The sequence below is a fragment of the Apostichopus japonicus genome, chromosome 6 (assembly GCF_037975245.1).
Source record: "Apostichopus japonicus isolate 1M-3 chromosome 6, ASM3797524v1, whole genome shotgun sequence".
Classification (NCBI taxonomy): Eukaryota; Metazoa; Echinodermata; class Holothuroidea; order Aspidochirotida; family Stichopodidae; genus Apostichopus; species Apostichopus japonicus.
The window spans coordinates 13,253,289-13,269,945 of NC_092566.1; the positions used below are offsets into that span (position 1 = coordinate 13,253,289).

General features: G+C 36.3%; 1 protein-coding gene across 5 annotated transcripts; it reads right to left on the bottom strand.

The window, feature by feature from the left end:
- Nucleotides 1-1,776: 1,776 nt before the first annotated feature.
- Nucleotides 1,777-13,440, bottom strand: LOC139969037 (heterogeneous nuclear ribonucleoprotein H2-like). 5 transcript variants are annotated; one of them, XM_071973746.1, is made up of 11 exons: nt 13,295-13,440; nt 12,157-12,262; nt 11,814-11,969; nt 10,903-11,040; nt 9,107-9,245; nt 7,529-7,692; nt 6,763-6,903; nt 5,631-5,794; nt 4,803-5,019; nt 3,671-3,826; nt 1,777-3,100 (listed from the first exon to the last, which is right to left on the bottom strand). In XM_071973746.1, exons 2-11 carry the CDS (start codon nt 12,239-12,241, stop codon nt 3,066-3,068), a joined length of 1,395 nt encoding a protein of 464 aa, XP_071829847.1. In that variant the 5' UTR covers nt 12,242-12,262; nt 13,295-13,440; the 3' UTR covers nt 1,777-3,065. The 5 variants fall into 5 exon arrangements, with proteins under 5 accessions (XP_071829847.1, XP_071829848.1, XP_071829846.1 ...); XM_071973747.1 differs by having other exon boundaries at nt 13,286-13,427; XM_071973745.1 differs by lacking the exon at nt 13,295-13,440 and adding an exon at nt 13,108-13,218 and having other exon boundaries at nt 7,532-7,692.
- Between the last annotated feature and the right edge of the window lie 3,217 nt (nt 13,441-16,657).

The following is a 16,657-nucleotide window of genomic DNA, read 5'->3' on the forward strand; positions in this document are numbered from 1 at the left end:
AGTTGTGCACCTTTTGGTTATTCTCTCAGTTTCCTGCACAACCATACTTTATGTAGTAACACCCCACCTTACTTAGTACCACTTTGATCCAATATTTCAAGAAAAGTTTGTTTTGAAATAAATTTGAGATAACCAGAAAAGCAACAATGAATTGAGGTTTTGAAGACAGCTGTATCTTTTAGGAATCTTGATGGTTGACTTCTTGATTTTGATTATTCTGTTTGACAGGTAATGACCATTGAACTCCACAGTAAAAAAGACGTAGGTACGCATTCTGAGAAATCTTCATATAGAGTAAAGAGACATCCAAATTTCCTGTGTTTGTTTACAAAATTTGCAGAATATGACCTCTGGTGACCATTCATCTCCAGTAAAAAAAAAAAAAAAAAAAAAAAAAAAGAGTTCATACACTCTATATGGGGCATACAACACATCCAAGATGCTTCTTTTGATATATTTGCGGTTCTAGAGCAATATGGTTCATCAACCACAAACCAAGCAAAGCTTCCCTTTCATAATGTTGTGAACTGTGATGACCTCTTGACTTCTAATGAATATTTAGATCAATTTAGAAATTTCAGTATAATTACAATTTCCAGACAAACGTTGAATTTCAAGAAGAGTCAAATTTTAGAAAAAAGTTGAAATTCTGAGAAAGCAGTCGAAACTTAGCTTCAATGCATATTTGGGGCCACAGTAGCATCTAAAAACATTCTTCTAGGGAAGATCGACAAATTGGTGACCAGTTTTCTACCACCCCTCCCCCAAACCACTGTTTGATAGTTTAAGGCGGTAGGGGTTATAGGAACATGTTACAATTTGTGTATACTTCTGATTTTGTGTTCATAGAAGGCTTGTATGGAAAGTTTGCCCCTTAAATCCTCCGATTGCTGATAGTGTGTGCTTATATGATGCCCTTGCTTCATACTACAATAGTCACTATACATAGATCGGATTTGTTCCAAAATGATGTAGATTCTCAAGTTCATTTTAGGGTCACCAGCAGCCATAATATGAAACCAAGTTTAGTTGCCAACTATAGCGGTTGTGAATCTCATAGTTCAGTGGTAGGTGCAATCCTTGAGGTAGTTATGCTGGTCCAACATTTTTTGGGATGAGTCTCTAAACTTAGTATGTAGATGCATGTTAATACACTCATGGTTGCTACTGTCTTTCCATTGGGGTCAAAGGTCTAAATCTGAGAATATCTTAAGTAGAATTTGTCATCAACAATGAGACATTACAGCAGCTGGTAACATTTAATTTCCAAAGTACACAGAATTTTACTTCTGAAAATTACATAAAATTTGCATGAATCTCTTTCCCAAAGCTTCACCAGTGCTGGAGAGATCCAAGATCTAATCAACAAGATTAAGTAGTGTTTTAACATTCATTATGAAAGAAAGGTTGCAGCTGGGTGCTACAGCCACCACCAAGGAACATATTGGGGGTATTCATCATCTATTGTGGAAACCAAAACTATATTTTGAGTATTTGCAGGCCACAGCTGGTTATGTTTCAGGCATTAATGAAACTTCTGGTAAAATATTGGGCACCTTTGATATGGAGGAACGAATGTTATGAGAGGAAATCTGTATTTTCTAGAAGATTTTGGCTTCACCCTCCAGCATAACCCTCGCACTTAAAATCTCACCCTCCCTCTCACACGCCCAGCCTTACGCAGTTTCATTTACGGTATAAACTGAGAACACCATTGCTTGGATACAGATTCAACAACTACTAACTCTTTGTGTAAACAAAACACTTATGACAAGCTTTGTAAAATTAACACACGACTCAAAAAATGTTTATTTGACAAAAGGGACATATCGAGTACAGGATAGAAAGAAACCACATTAAAGTGGGAATGGCATGTGTCAGTTAAAAATGTTTTTACAAACTGAAACATCTCTCATCTAGAATAGCAATTACAAAACCTTTTGAAGTACAGAACTACATCAATACGACTAACTTTATGAAAGTAAATCTTTAAGAGATCCACACTAGCAAAGATTGATGTAAACAAAAAAAGAAAATAAACTGATACAACTGAATACTGTGATTGAACTAGTAATAATATCTTCACCCTCCCATTGTCCTCACTAGTTAGTCATCTGAATGGAACAGATAGCATTTATGAAAATCAATAACCTTGGTAAATGACATCAAACATTTTGAGCAAAATTGACACATGTATTATTTATCTGTTGGCATTCAACCAGCATAACATGCCACTGTTTCATTCCATAACATACCAAACATTGCTGATATTTCAAACCAAAATTTGATGCTTAGCAGTATTATTTACAGAAAAAAAAAATTGTATTTACTAAAGACATGCTAGAAATGATAAAATATTCTTTAAACAACATCTCTCTCATTCAATATTTCTGGGTGTTTCCTAAATATAAAATTGGTCCAAAAAAGATCTTACAGCTAAAGAGACTTGTGAGGGATTTTGACCACATTTTACAATTCTTGATGTTAAAACTGAATAAAATGTACCAGAATCAAACATTAGGTAGTTGCCATAAGTAGTCCTCGTGATTTATACTACATACACAATACCCATAAAACTAGCAAACTAAGGATCAGAAAAGATGAAGAACTAGTTGCTTTTTTACTAGCATGGAGGTTACCTTATAGTCATGTTATAGAAAGTATATCTACAAATGCAGTGCAGTATAATGTACTAATACCCACAAACATAGGAGAGACATGAAATCACACTAAGCTCTTTGTTAAGACAGACTAGCTTTTGTTCTGTGGCGGTCATTTCATTCCGGCCTGATGAACCTAGAACCTGACCATCATGAAAGCTATTACTAATGTGGGATGAGCAGTCAGCACCAGATATAATGTATAGGTTATTGAGAACATGACTAGCAAAAACTAACATTTCTGTGTACGATTATCCTAATAGATCATTAATAGTATAAACAAGTCTTGTAAGTAGAACACTACATGTTACTTATCACTGGTTATCTTGTCCATAAAGCATACAAAATGGAAACTTAGCAGGTCATATTTAAATCCGGTGGATGGTTTCCTTGGTGACGTCTTCCCTAGTAGCCATCACCATAGCCACCAGCTCCGCCCCCTGTAGAACAAAGAGAATTAATAAGCACAATATAATTCAAAACATAACACGACAATGGAGACATTGTCACAATGGTAGGAAAGCTCAAACTCTCATGGATTGTTCAGTCAATGCACATTATTTCATGTAATTTATATCCATGAATCAACTAAACATGATTTTGTCAACTTCTGCTATACTAAAAATGTCTTTGTACAGCTGTTGCGCAGCAATCAACAAATGAGTGAATCAATAAATAACATTCCAACATGTGTAAACAACTTACTTTCTGGGACATCAAACTTTAATGAGAGAACAAGACTTTCACTCTATGTCAAGGTAATAATTTCATGTTCACATTTTATTTAAGTTTCAGTTTTATCAATTTAGTATCCTGTAACTAACAATGCTACAGTTCAGTGTAGTGAAACTGTTATATACCTTTTGCATATGTGTAGATTGGATATCCCCAGCAGTTGCTATGCGATACCACATCAATCATACCCTGTGATGGCTTGGTCATTAAATACTGTCTTTGCCCTCTGAGAGTATTACCAATTCAAACACAAGAAAGGTGGAAATGATACTTACATTCACCACCACTGCCACCACCTCCACCATAGCCTCCATATCCACTGGTACTGCTAGCACCATAACCACTGCTACCAACGTACGTATTGCTGGCACCATAACTGCCCCCACTGTAGCTGCCATTGCCATTGTAGTCATCAGAGGCAAAGCCACCAGCTAATATTTACAAAGGAAAAAACAACAGGAACACGGTAATGCCAAAACACTGCCCTCTAGCCACAGTAATGCCAAAACACTGTCCTTTACAAGATAATATTTACATCATACCATTTCGACCTCTTTGACCTCTTATCCTTAGACTTATTTTATGCTCTATCACCAAGTTCCATCCACAGCAAATTACACTTGCACAACAACTTGGGCAACTTTCAACAGAATTGAGCAAACAGGCTGCAACAAAGAACCCATCAACAGACATAAATAATCCCCCAGCAGCTATTCCTATAAAGCTAAAAAGACTGCAGACATGGCTCTGAAGAACACAAACCATTTTGTAAGGACTTCTTGGAACAATAGCATTCACTTAGTAGAACCTGACAGATACTTCAAATGAGTAAGAGACGATATCATGGTTTAGTCTTGCCAAATCTGCAAGTTCAAATCTTGTGAAAGTATCTCTTTTTCTTTGAGTTTATCTTAACTTCTAATACAATCGACCTGACAAAACTCCTTTCAGGAGCTACTACAATTGTGAATCATAAATCAGCTTCTTGAATTGCCTTAAAATATCTATAAAAATTATTCTGGATGACAAAATTTTCAATCCCCCAACCTATCGGTGATAACAACTTATAATATTCATTTCATGACACACCAGACGAGTCTTGAATTTGATCAACTGCAATCATCTTTTGAGTAAACACAATTTTAGCCACTTGCTCAATAATGTATGTACAAAAAAAAATACATGTTAAACTCAAATTCCAAGGGGCCTGTTCCCTGCATTTATACAAAAGCAACCTGTGTCCATACTGAGAGAAAAATGCAAGTGATTTCTTTCTTTTGATTTGGCAAACAATGAAATCCACTCGTGTTTAAGCCAGTAAATGGCCTGAATTTAGAGGCCTAGTAATAACTCACTAGGAATGGTTAACATGGAAATAGAGTTTTCTTTTGCAATAACCACTCCTACCTTGTGCTCTACCGCCACCACCTCCTCCTCCTCCACCTCCTCCAGTGGAATGTAGGAACAGTTCAATGTATCGAGATCCCATGTTCTCCCTGTGTTTGCTCATAGCGCTTGCGGCATCCTCGTACGAACCAAACTCTACATCTGCTTCTCCGTTCTTACGACCCTCTTCATCAAAGCCCATGCTAATAACTCGTGGAGTGGCAACGCCTGCGAACCACTGCAATAGAGGCAAGACAGATAGATGAGAGCAAATAGAGGAATGTGGCATCCTCAAAATACCAATGATGGTAGGACATTTACAATAAATCAACCACTACTTATTATTATTATTATTATCATTACTACTTGTTCTTTCAACTTCATTTTAAGAACAGAACAACAATGGATGATATTCAACACCATTTGTCCTTGATAAATTTGTACTACATTGTGAACATGACAATTTGAGACCATAAACTTCTCTTGTTTTGTCTTGCAGCTGAGGAACTGACCTATCGGTCTGTGTATTAGACTGTATTATGTAGTCCAGTCAATTGCATTGATGATACTCAGTTTTAAAGTGTAAGAGAAAAACAATTTCTAAAACATACGAAAATCAATTGTGTGCCTTCGGTCATCCTTTTACTGTCTCAGACATTGTATGCAATAGTTGAACCATGCCAATTTCTACTTATGCACAAGCTGAGAAGGCATAATGGATGGAATGTATTGTGAATAGAAAAAATGGGGGGTAGGACAGAGGGGGAGAGAAGGTAGATTCTTCTGGGAGGGGAAGGTGGGGGGGTGTGATGAAGGATTTAGCTGTTTCATCTTTCCTAGTTCCCTCACCTCTCTAATGTCTTTTTCTGTTGCAGCAAAAGGAAGTCCTCTCATATGTACATGATGACCTGTGGAGCTGATATAGTCAGAGCCGGCCTTCATACCACTTCCGCCGTAACCACCTCCACCTCCTCCTCCTCCACCACCTCCTCCTCCGTAACCTCCATAACCACCTAAAAGAAACAAGTACTAGTCATTAACAGGCACATGTTACAATGCAAGAGTCTTGAAACAGATCTCAATCATGAAAACTAGAGCAGCAATGCTGCATAATCTCAAAATAGCTGATGAGCCTGTACTTTGATGCTTGTTGTATCAGTTAAGACAGGTATTGTATGGTAATGAAAGTTGAGTCTTGACAGTTAAATCACATAACAGATCACAATAATGAACACTAGAGCAACAATGCTGCATAATCTCAAAATAGCTGATGAGCTTGTACTTTTGATGCTCATTGTACCAGTTAAGACAGGTATTGTATGGTAGTGAAAGTGCAAGTCACAAAAGCGATTGCAAATACTACAGAATCACAAACTTGACAAGATAAAGCTTTAATTACAATGAAGTCAATCCTAACAAACATAAGTTAGTTTCAAGAGCACTTTCTGGCCTCTGGCAGGAGTACTTTGAAGCTTACTATGATTTCACTGTGCTATATATTTTGTGGGAGGATGCCACTGTACAAGCAAGTATTTCCAGTCTGCAATTCAACTGTCAAGACCATAGTTGCTGAGTACAATGGTCAGCTAAGGAACCTGTCAGTGACTTGCATGCTGGTGATGTCACTCTCACATTACAGTGAAATAATTATTCTGTCAAGTGTGTCTGTAGCTCCTTTAGCTACTGGCAAAACATCCTTTATTTACTATGGTCAGCAACCATGTACAGTGGATACTACATGACTGTCATTGATACATTAATGTAACCTTAAATGATGTTTGACTTTAGAGATGTGTGTTTCATGCACCAAAAAAGACACCAATGCCTCAGAATTGGTGATTGACAATATTTCTAGGCTACAAAGATATATAACATTTGTAAACAATTTCGGCAGCAGAAGCAGAAAACCCATGTTGCTAGCAATACAATATCTCAACAGGTGTTGGGATGATAAATAATAACTTGTGATACTATTGCTTACCTCTTCCACCCCATCCTCCTCCTCCTCCACGGCCACCTCTGCTGGGTCTACCACCAAAGCCACCACCGCCGCCACCATAACCTCCATAGCTCCCACCATAGGAGCCACCACCACCACCATACCCACCCCTATCTCCATAACCTGCAAAGAAATAATGACACCTCATGAAACAAACATAACATCATCAATGAAATGCCATCAAAGTTCACTATGAAACTGTATATGTGATGGAATGATCACTCCCATAGGTTGCCATCTTATAACTGAACACTCACAATAACTATGTACCAAAATATGACATTTATTACTCTTCTTTACAAAAAGAAGATATCCAAGTTTAAAGGAAAAGCATGATCTATCTAGCATAGCAGAATACACTTTAAAAGAAATAATTTATAAAAAAAAAACTGAAAATAATGAATGTCATATGAACAATAATATTCATAAAGTTGCTAAGTGCTATATAAAATCTATGGACTAAATTTTTGTGTCTGATAGAGCACCCATATTATACTACAAACTTCCACAAGGTAGATAACATAGCATGTAGCACATTGTTAATTGGACGATACCAGTAATCATATTTAAGCCTTGTTACTACTAAGTTGGAACAATGCGAACATTGTATTTCTTGCATCTGAAACTCTAAGAAGTAATGATGTAATGTCATGATTTGTCTACACTTGAGCATTCAAACCCGAGTGAAAACATTAAACAACAAAGTATGTTAGTTCTTCTTTATTGGGAAACCAAAAAGAAGCCTCACCACCATAACCTTTGACTCTTCCCATTCCACGTGGTGGACCATAACCACCCATTCCGCCTCCTCTTCCTCCTGCCCTATCATACGGTCCAGGTCTGCCGCCCCCACGGCGAGGCCTTGGGATGGTTGTGATATCTTCAGGATTACAAGGAAAGATCTCTATATATCTATAATGTGGGGACAAAAAGAAAACAGACATTATAAACAAGTTCTCTCACAATACTTCAAGTTAATAGAGAGCCAGGATACATTTTTCAGCTGTTTTCCATAATTTGGCTTATAATATTCCCTATAAACCTTTTTCATAATACAAAGCTCAACGTAGAATGCTTTTCTGCCCACTTCTTTAGTTTGTGAAGTGTTTTATCATGAAAATATATGTTTGCATCCGTAATGCTATCCATATGCGTTTATTATTTATGGCACCCCTCATTTCAAACTGTCAATTCCTTGACACACTATAAAATCATTTTGATACAGATACTCATGCCCTGCTTAGTTAAGATAATACGAACAAACACAACATATGGCTTGCAAAGATTGACAATGAATTAATACAATCTCCATCTTCAAATATTTCATATCCATACGCTTTTGAAGGGAGACGCATCTTTTCTACAAAATCCTGCAATTAATAGTGTATTCCTCCAGTAGATACTGAGCTGATTTATATCACAAATGCAGTAATCTTTGCGATTTGGAATATCAATATAATACTGTTTTCAGGATTGTATAAAAAAACTGAACTGTACATACATTTTTCAATATTTGTCAACAAACCTTTCTGTTCTCACCTTTTAGAAGTGCCTCAATGCTTTTATTAATATACAAAAAACAAAACAAAAGTTGCATTTCAATGCACAATAAAAACTAAAATTAACAAACTCCCCGATACCAGGATGTTATGCATTTCTTACATTTACATCTTCTGCTTATATACCTTTTGAGTTTGTTTAAGAAATCTTAATAATATTCAATATTAGCTGAATCATTCTACAAAAGCTTTTGCTGTTTGATTTCATAATCAACCTAGGACTCCATTCAGACTACCTTAAATTCTTAGTAGTAACGTAAGTAGAACTGCTCCTCAGTGACTACATCATTCATAGATACTTACCACAGTAATACCTTAAATCCTTGAATTATTGTAACACAACAAAGTAACCAGTGATGATATAACTAACCTAACTGCATCTACAGGCCTGGAAATTCACTTGTTTCAGTAGATGAGGCCTTATGACCATTTTAGCTGTTTTGTATGTAGACATTAGTGCAATGATATTATGACAGTACTACTGAAAGTACAGAATGGTAGAAGTCAAAGTATTTGATTATTTCCAGCCCTGCATGAACCACTACATAACCTTTATTAGTCCATTCATCATAGAGCTAAGGACAGCACTATTTACCACATCTTCATATCGTAATATACATTCATACCCAACCTCTTACAGGCTGCTGTCAACATCTGTCCTTATCCTTCCACTGAACGAAACTCTCTTATAGAACAAGTTCAGTAAGCGTATGATCACCATAGGAGTAACCGTTTTAATATACCAGTACCACCTTGATGTTTCCCACCTGTGCCCGATTTCCTGCTTGTTTTTTGCCAATGCTTTTTCAGAATCCTCTTGTGATCTAAACTTCACATAAGCCTCCCCTGTTGATCGCCCGTCATAGTCCTGTGGCAGTGTGATATCATCCTTAGTTATCTGCAACCCTGCACCGTCCACAGCCCCGCCAAAGATCCATTGCCCAATGAAGGTTCCATGCCCGAAGGTTGAGACGAAGATTAAATAGGTGGCCCGGCCCAGCCCAACCATGCCATAAAATGGAGAGAGGATAAGGGAATGCATACACGTCAAATATAGCCCCTGAGGGGAGAACTTGCAATAATAGATGTAAAAAGAAAGTATGTTCTGCAAAAGAAACAATTAGATTTTCAAAATTGATACTCCTATAAGCTCCATAGACTGTCTTCATACTCTTGTGATATGACACAATATGGTCAAATATTCTACAATATCACTAGTGCGAGTAGTGTAAGTTTCAATCCAGTACCAAATGTTTATTGCCTAAACATTTGCATCAACCTTATATTTCAAGAACCCAAGACAAAATGTTCTTAATGTTTAGTGTAAGAGGAAAAATGCATATTTTGCAATTAGCACTTTTTCTGTTCATTGTAACAATGGGTATGATCTTTGTCTTGGTTTAAATACATGTTTCAAAGGGTCAATGAGGCTTATCAACAATCACAGTGAGTGCAAGTACTTTGTGTGATGCAACCTTACTGTGTGCCTGGCTATACAAATACTACACCACAAATGCTAATGTGCAATTAAAGTTCATAGTTATCCCTGTAAATAAAGTAGATTAGTTGTCATGAATATTTACTAAAGTAATGATACACTCAACCAGTTAGGACAATTTCCTAATGCTAATAACTCTCTAAACTGTACACCAATATCATGCTCTCAAAGCACTGGTATTGTCAGTACAAACAGTACCTAACCTTGATCTGATAGAAACATGTTTTTCATACTGCTCGTACTGACAATACGAGTGCTCTGAAGTCAGACATGACACTACAGTATAGAAAACATAGTCCCAACTGGGTGATACACTCTGAAATTATATATTCATTTACCCAAGGTAGACCATGACACTTGTGCAAAGATTGATATCATATCAATCTTGTGGTGTGTTACAATGTGAAAAGTGTTGCTATCTACTAACAAAGGCAATAGAGAAATTTCAAGTGGTTTTAATTCTAGAGTACTTTCAATGCAAATTTGACCTTTTTGGTTATGAAACAGAAACTCTCAGATATGACTGACCCCGATTCTTTGCGTGCAGTTCAGAATCAATTGCCAAATTTGGTGGTTCTATGATAAATTGGTGGTATGTTTTGTTTCTTGACTGATTCACAAGATACACAGCACTTCACCATGTATCACAGTTAGGCATGGTTCATACTGAAAGCAGGCTGAACTTGATACTTCCAACAAAATGCCAATGAACAGTTACAGGTTTAACTGGTTAATCTGAATAGCCTTAACACATTCTATTAGAACACACTGTACCAACTGAACATGATTACAAACACAGAGACTTGTGACCATATACAGTTAGTTCTACTAGTTAGTTCTACACCGCTTTTATATGAAACCTTTCATTCCTTCTGGGAACCGTTTATGCCTTCTTTGGACCTGATCTTCTGTCTGCACTGCATACTGGGGTTGAAATTTGCAAGTAAGCAACAACCTTAACTTTTGTGGTATCTTTCAGAGTGCCTTACAATCCTTCCTACCAACAAAGTCAACACTTTTGCAGTACATATTTACAATTCACGAATTGGAGGATGGCATACTAACCGTCAAAGAATTCCACTATGTCGCTTTTAAGACACTCAAATGGTAAACCACGTAGCCTTACACACTGTCCTTCCTTCAGGGCATTGGCTCCAATTCGCTTAGTAACCCATTGCATCTCACTCCTCTTTGAGGCAAAAACTACCAAAAGAAAGGAATAAGAAAATTTAGTTCCAGTATTAAAGATAAAGAGAATAACTGATTCTGGCTATAACAATTTTGGTAAATAAAGTCATACACGTGCAATTGGAAGGAACAGATGATACTGTATTCATGGGAATAATGAGTTCCTGTTAGCAGTATGAAAAAACACAACAGCCATTATCTGCGATAATTTATTACAGGCTGCTACATATATTGATGACAGTAAACATGTGGTATTTTATATAAAAAAAAACACACCTAAACACATCATATAGAACATGCAACAAAAGCCCTAAGCAGCTTGCAAACCACACCACACACATTATGCTATTAAAGTAGTACCAGGAACATTTGAGTTACACTTCTTGAAGTTAGGTTGCTAATGGAACAACTTGCCAATTGCTCAATGAGAAAGATCTGCCTATAAATTAGAATAGTGACAAAATCTCACATATTAAAGAATATGTTGAATGTTCTTTCCAAGAAGTGCCAAGCAGAGAAGCAATAAACAATTATGGTTCAGTAAAGTACCTGTTGTAACCAGAAATGGAATTCACATCAGATTGACAGGCATTATGCAATTTACAGCACACATGTACATCATTCAGTTTTCATTTTTTCTTGTAGTGCAAGGAGGGTGTGTTTCATGATATCAGTGTAGTTATTGTAGCAATTCAGCTTGCATGGTCTTTTAGTGATTACATTCTACTATTTGTGCACAAAATCGGCATTGTTAAAAACAGGGATGAACTCATTGTGATATGCCTTACCTTCAATGTATCTTTTACCCATGTGTTCATTATCCTTCTTCAAGGCTTCCTGCAGATCATTATCTGACTCAAGCTCAACAAAGGCTTCACCGGTTGGACGTCCATCAGGTGTGAAGGTGAAATGGATGCCTTCACTGTCCCCTACAATATTTATACCTTAACGGAAAGTAAAAAAAATCATTTCAATTTAAAGACAATCTAATGCAAACAATTGAAGCTGTAACTACTCGATGTTAAGTAACAATGATCGACCAACAACATGTTCAAGCTACTGATACACTGACCATTCAACTTACATTATTGCAATGTAATAAACTAATAAAAATTCCACCAAGAAACTTACCAGCAAAAAAATTCTGTACTTCAGATGACGTAGCAGACCACGGCAGTCCACGGACTCTTATAACGTAACCATCTTCATCACCCATCTTGAGGTTGAGGTTTAAATCCTTACCAAGAAAACAAAAGCAGAGAAGTAATATTGTTATTCAAATGTGCGAGTTGGTATCTTTGTCATGACAATAAAAACAGTTCCATTCACATTTCACTTTCATTACAGTAACCATATATTAGGCATTTGCATTTCAACTGCGGAACGTTTGTGCATCATTTTTGTAACTAGGCTGGCTATCTTTAAACCTTTCTTGATAATCTACTGTCAATCAACATTTGGCAGAGCCTATTATTAATATTATATGGGAAGCCTACATAGCCTATTTGCATATATTACAGCCTACGTGTTCCTACAAAATAATTTATCCAGTATCTCATCGCAAAAATGCTACACAATATGGGCAAACTGCTTTGCTAGCAACATAGTACTTTACAAATATAACTTAGACTTCTGATATAATTTCAAAAACTTCAAACTGCTACACAAAATTATTCTTTGTAGGCCTAGCATTTAAATTAGTCCATACCTAATGAAGCAAGTATTTCCTGCCTAGAGACTGGTGCTTAAGCCATTGTGAAAATTAGTTTTCTGCTATAGCAGAAACTTACCGTAGCAATAAATGTTTCAACACGCCCTTTATACTAATTGTACTTGTAGGCCTTGACTTGTACAGCACTATTTACGTTAGGACGTAGAGGAACTTGAAAGAATGTACACCATATGTACTACAAGGCCTTGCGCATAAAGGTTAAAGAACTTTACAAGGACCTGCTTTGCCTATAGCCTGGCGTACTACTTACTAGTAACAGGCTAGCCTAACGTATTGGCTATCCAACTTCTAGGAATAGGTTAGTGCTATGAACTAAGTAGCCTAGGCTGGGGTACGGTACTGTAGCCTACGTAGATTAAGAGCGTGCCCCCAATGCATACGACAGAGATAGTCGGGCACGGCTTTCTTTTTTCAAATACGGTTGAATACGGTTCTGTTTTAACCATCTTTATCTAATGCTAGAATTAACGTTAGTGTTAATTATTTGCTTCCTTTAAAGTAAACGGTCATAACAACCCCTAATCTTACAATATTTACTCGATTTTATGCGGAACCACAGCGTTGTTGGCGGCAGACAATGAGGAGTACAAATGCACGCTAATATCACGTGGCTTGCGACGACAATGTTATTGGCTCTTTCACTGAATCTATTTTCAGGGACGCCGTTAGGGTACAAAAACAGTAGGATTGGATTTCAAGTCGGTGTGTCGCATACTCAAGACGAAGCCCGAACTGCCTTACTAAATCATTACAAAAACAACTATCCTATAAATTGTTATATTTCCTCCTTAGCATATCAAGAATTTTATTGACTTCGCAGCATCACTCCACTGCATAACAGGCTGCATCGTATATTTAATATACACCAAAATCCCTATCCAGAAAAACGCCCTCCAAATTCTCGTGATCCAGATTCTACGAGTCGGCCTCTTAATTAGGATTACTTGCACAAACATATGCACCACCAGCGATATACACCCTGACACCAAGTGCCAATTAGCACTTCTTTTAGAAGAAATTTATGTGGTACACAGCTTGGTGTGATCAGTAAACGTTTTTACTCCATAAAGGCATGCATTAAGGTCGTTATTATAAGCAACGAACAACAAAGAACTTAAAAGTTCGCTACCTGTCTGAAAATATTTTAATCGTGGTCATTTGCCGGAGAAAACACCCCACTCCCACTCACTATAGGAATTTGTATTTCAGAAAAAAAAAACTATTGTAAAAATAATTTTCATAAACTATCATTAACAGAATTTGACCAAGCCAAAATTTACACAAACAAGCATTATATGTACAGCGGTACCGTATGGCAAGCCGTTTTACTTTTTATTCAATATTTAATGATATCTTTAATTATTTGATGATATCATTAAATCTAGTGTTTGCACGGGTTATCCGGGTACCCGGGTACCCGCCCGACGTGATACTACCCGGTTCCTTATTTATTACCCGAATCCTAAGCAGAGTGTGATTTAAAAAAAAAAAATGGCAAACCGACGGTTAAGCAGATTTCCCATTGACTTAGTGTGGTGTTAGGCTACAATGTGGTCGAAGATAACAGCAATAACGAAGGAACCCGTTCGACGCGATACTACCCGGTTCCTAATTTATTACCCGAATCATACGCAAAGTGTGATTGTTTAAAAAAAAATTACAAACCGATGGTTAGGCTGATTTCCCATTGACTTAGTGTGTTGTTAGGCTACCATGTGTTCGAAGATAACAGCAATAACGAAAGCTTTCCATAGATATCTTATAACTGCGTCACAATTTCAGCTAATAAACAGATGACTAGGCTAGTCTACCCCCATTGACTTAGTGTGGTGTTAGGCAACCATGTGGTCGAACGTAACAGCAATAACGAAAGTATTCCATGGATGTCTTATAACTGCGTCACAACTCCAGCAAATAAACAGATGGTTAGGCTTAGCTAGATTTCTCATTGACTTAGTGTGGTGTTAGGCTACCATGTGGAAGAAATTATTATTTATTCATTCGTTTATTTCAAAGAAGGAAAGGCTGACAAGGAATTTTACGCGATGTTTATGGATTATAGACGGGATAACTAAAAAATAGTAATCGCAAGTGGCTTTTCACTAATCGTTTATTCCAAATGCGATCAAATTGCGCGAATCGCGCAATCTCGCGGCTAATGCGAACCCTGGGCCTGCATAAGAGATAGTAGTAGTAGTATCAAAAACTGCTTAAGAGCTAAATTGGATATTTATATGGTTTGATCCAATAGACGTGCACGAGCTAGCATAGGCAGCGGCGGCAGTGCGATGTTAGTAGTAATGCTAATTATAATTAAATAATTAATTTATTAACAAGTAAATGAAAGAAACAGAAGCAAATTATTGAGGGAGGTTTTATACCTTATCTTACACCTACGTATTTGAACATGAAAACATTGTCAGTAGAGAATATAATGCATTTATTACAGCATCCAATATGTAATTTCTTGAAAATCGTGATACACGAGGGTAAACAAAAAAATTCCGGGTACCCGGATACTCGACGGGTAACGGCCCTCGGGTACCCGGTTCCCGATTTTTGGACCCGTGTAAACACTAATTAAATCAATTGTTGATATGAAGAAATCGAATTGTTGATATCATTAAATCAATTAATGATATCATTAATTCAGTTCATTTCTTGATATCAATAATTCATTTAATGATATCATTAAATGAATTAGTGATATCAAGAAATGATTTAAAGATATCTTTAAATGTATTTGTGATATGTACATATCACTAATTCGAATTGGTGGTATGTACATATCACTAATTCGATTTAATGATATCGGCAAATATGACGTCATATTTACTGATATCACTAATTCGAATTAGTGATATGTACATATCACTAATTCGATTTAATGATATAAACAATTATGACGTACATATCAAGAATTCGGCCATATTTAATGATATCATTAAATATGGCTGCGATATGTCTGGTTATACGGCGTAGTCTCAGTAACTCATCCGTACATAGGCCTTATGGAACTAAGCTGGTGGAAGTTGGTATGGGCCTAGTGCAGTGCAGTATACATTACATTAGTTATACGGTAGGCTCAATACGTAAAACTGCTCTTAATATCGCGGGGATTGAAGCTCAACCAGTTCTAGACAGAATATATAATGCACTAACCGCACTGTACTTCCCGCCACATAATCCCAGGCGCTCAAACTGAGGGCGTAATTGATGATATCATTAAATATGGCCGAATTCGTGATATGTACGCCATATTTGATGATATCAATAATTGGAATTTATGATATCATTAAATATGGCCGAATTCGTGATATGTACGTCATACTTTTTCATATCATAAATTTAAATACAGATATCTGAAATTGAATTTATGATATCTTGAATTGAATTATAGATATCTATAATAGTTCATCTATTTTAAGATATCACAAATTCAATTCTTGATATCAAAATTTTAATTATGATATCATCAAATAAAATAATGATATCAATAATTTCCGTGCACCAATTAATGATATCATCAAATATGACGTACATATCATTAAAACAATTTCAGATATCATTAAATAATTCAAGATATCATTAAATAATTGTTGATATCATTAAATAATTGTTGATATCAATAAATACTGAATAAAAAATAAAATGGCTTGCCATAGTACCGCCGTAAAATACTCGAATGCCTCATTTCAATTCTCTTACCTATAAGTGACACCTAATCGTCGCATTGTCAAGTTTTTGTATCACTTACCCACTTTTTGTATTATTTCCTCAAAATGTCTATAAAATCGAAATCATTTTACACATCTCGTTACCCTTACATGCGTATACCTTACTGAGTACCACCCTATCATACTTAATACCATTATTAACCTATATTTTATGAAGAGTTGA